We start from the raw sequence: 1,842 nt of genomic DNA on the forward strand, positions 1-1,842 counted from the left end.
ATGCTTAACGGCCACGTGTGGCTAATAGCTACCATGTTGAACAGCAAAGGTATACAACATGTCGCTATGACAGAAAGTTCTATGGGACTGGGCAATGAACAGTACGAAGGCGAAGTCATCCAAGAACCCGGCTGCCCAAGCAGCTTCAGGCGGGGCGGCGACACAGTTCCGGGACTGCACATCCCCCGAGGGGCCGCGGGCTCCGGGATATTCGCGCGGACGCGGAGCCCACGAGCTGGGGATACCCTCCACAGGCGGGCGTTAAACCGCGCGGGCAGCGCTGCGAGAGCTCCCAAACAAGACTCGAGTGGGGAGCCCCGAGGCCGTGCGTTTCCCCGCCGCGCCAGACAGGGAGGGCCTAGATGTGCCGGCGCTGGTTGGTCAGAAGCGGTGGCCTCTGACCTTTCCGCGAGCTGAGAAGACGGCGGGAGGAAAAAAGGCAGAGACAACGCTGGGCGCCCGGCCGTCCCTCCGCTGACTGCGGGTAATGCTCAGACAGCGAACCGGCGGCGGGGGGCGCCCGGGCCTCCCGGGCGACGGCGAAGGCGGAGTCCCGGCCCGGCCGGGGAGGCTGGCGGAGAGGCCCCCCCAACTGCCCGCCAAGGTAAACAAGGCCGCGACGTGCGCTGCGCACTTACCGGGAGCTGCGGCCTTGCGGCCGCTGAGCCCGGACGAGCCAGACCGGGTCAGGTCGGGCCAGAGGGACCGGATTGGGGAGAAGTGGCGGCAGAGGCGGCGGGCCGACGCCGGTCAAGCCCGTGTTGCTTCCTTCAGAAGAGTCGTCCCCGCAGCTCCGGAAGTGCTTGGCGCCGTTGCGTCACTTCCGGATCGGGGTCGACCCACGGTCGCTCAGGTCGCGACTGGCTCCTGGTTAGAGGGCCTCTTTAGCGCCGCCTCCTTGCAATTTAGCGCTCTGACCCATAGTCTGACTAGGGTACGGCAGGTGCCGACGGCGTCTGGAGCCACCATTCGCCTACCAGCGTCTCCCGTTGAGATGTTTTTAACCAACGCGTTTCTCACCGCCTTGTCATTTCACTGTGTACTCCGGAATCGGGCACGGAGAAGACATCCTGGCGTCGGTGGAGTGTCTAAAGAACCATTGTTTCCCGGCCGCTATCTGGTCTGAGGGGAGCTGGGCCGGGAATTTCTGCCTACACCCCGAGGCGGTTGCCGGATGGCCCCAGAGCCGCAACCACACCACGCTTTCGCTTCCCCCGCCGCGGCCTCGTTCGCCGCCCAGTTCGACTTACCGTCACCGTGCAAGATTGCATCTTAACTGCCTTGCTTCCAGTTTCTTTTCACAGTATAGGAGTTGTCATCGTGACTTCCAGTTACCTTCTGGGACCGGTTGTCAAATGCTGTGGCTAGAGACGGAGGGTCACTCAGATTGTTGCTGCACCACTGTGGAAATGCCAATGTGAAGCCGCTGATGTTAGGAAGGCTCCAGGGTGTGCAATTCCATAGACAACAAATCAAATCATTTCCAACCATACTGGAGTCGCGTATATACGCATTCAAGACACCTGTGCTGGCCGGTCGCTGTGGCTCATGCCTGCATTCCCTGCACTTTGGGAAGCCAAGGCGGGAGGATCGCTTGAGCCCAAGAATTTGATGTAGTGAGACCCCTCCTTCTTTCTACAAAAAAAAAAAAAAAACTAAAAATTAGTTGGGCGAGGTGGCACACGCCTGTGCGTCCCAGCTACTCAGGGGGCTGAGGTGATACAGGATTCCTTGAGCCGAGGAGGTCGAGGCTGCAGTGCGCCGAGATCGCACAACTGCAGTCCAACATCGATGATAGTAGACCCTGTCTCAAAACAACAATAACAAACCATACAATGTAGA

At 60.2% G+C, this 1,842-nt stretch overlaps 1 protein-coding gene across 1 annotated transcript; it reads left to right on the forward strand.

Annotated features, from left to right (window-relative positions):
- The first annotated feature begins 438 nt into the window (after positions 1 to 438).
- LOC111534651 (ARIH2 opposite strand lncRNA) lies at positions 439 to 1,620 on the forward strand. The gene is given in 3 exon segments (XM_023201213.1): positions 439 to 1,038; positions 1,040 to 1,091; positions 1,093 to 1,620. Coding segments are annotated over 3 exon segments (879 nt in total). The 5' UTR covers positions 439 to 487; the 3' UTR covers positions 1,369 to 1,620.
- Positions 1,621 to 1,842: the final 222 nt, after the last annotated feature.

This window comes from Piliocolobus tephrosceles, unplaced genomic scaffold (assembly GCF_002776525.5).
Source record: "Piliocolobus tephrosceles isolate RC106 unplaced genomic scaffold, ASM277652v3 unscaffolded_24469, whole genome shotgun sequence".
Classification (NCBI taxonomy): Eukaryota; Metazoa; Chordata; class Mammalia; order Primates; family Cercopithecidae; genus Piliocolobus; species Piliocolobus tephrosceles.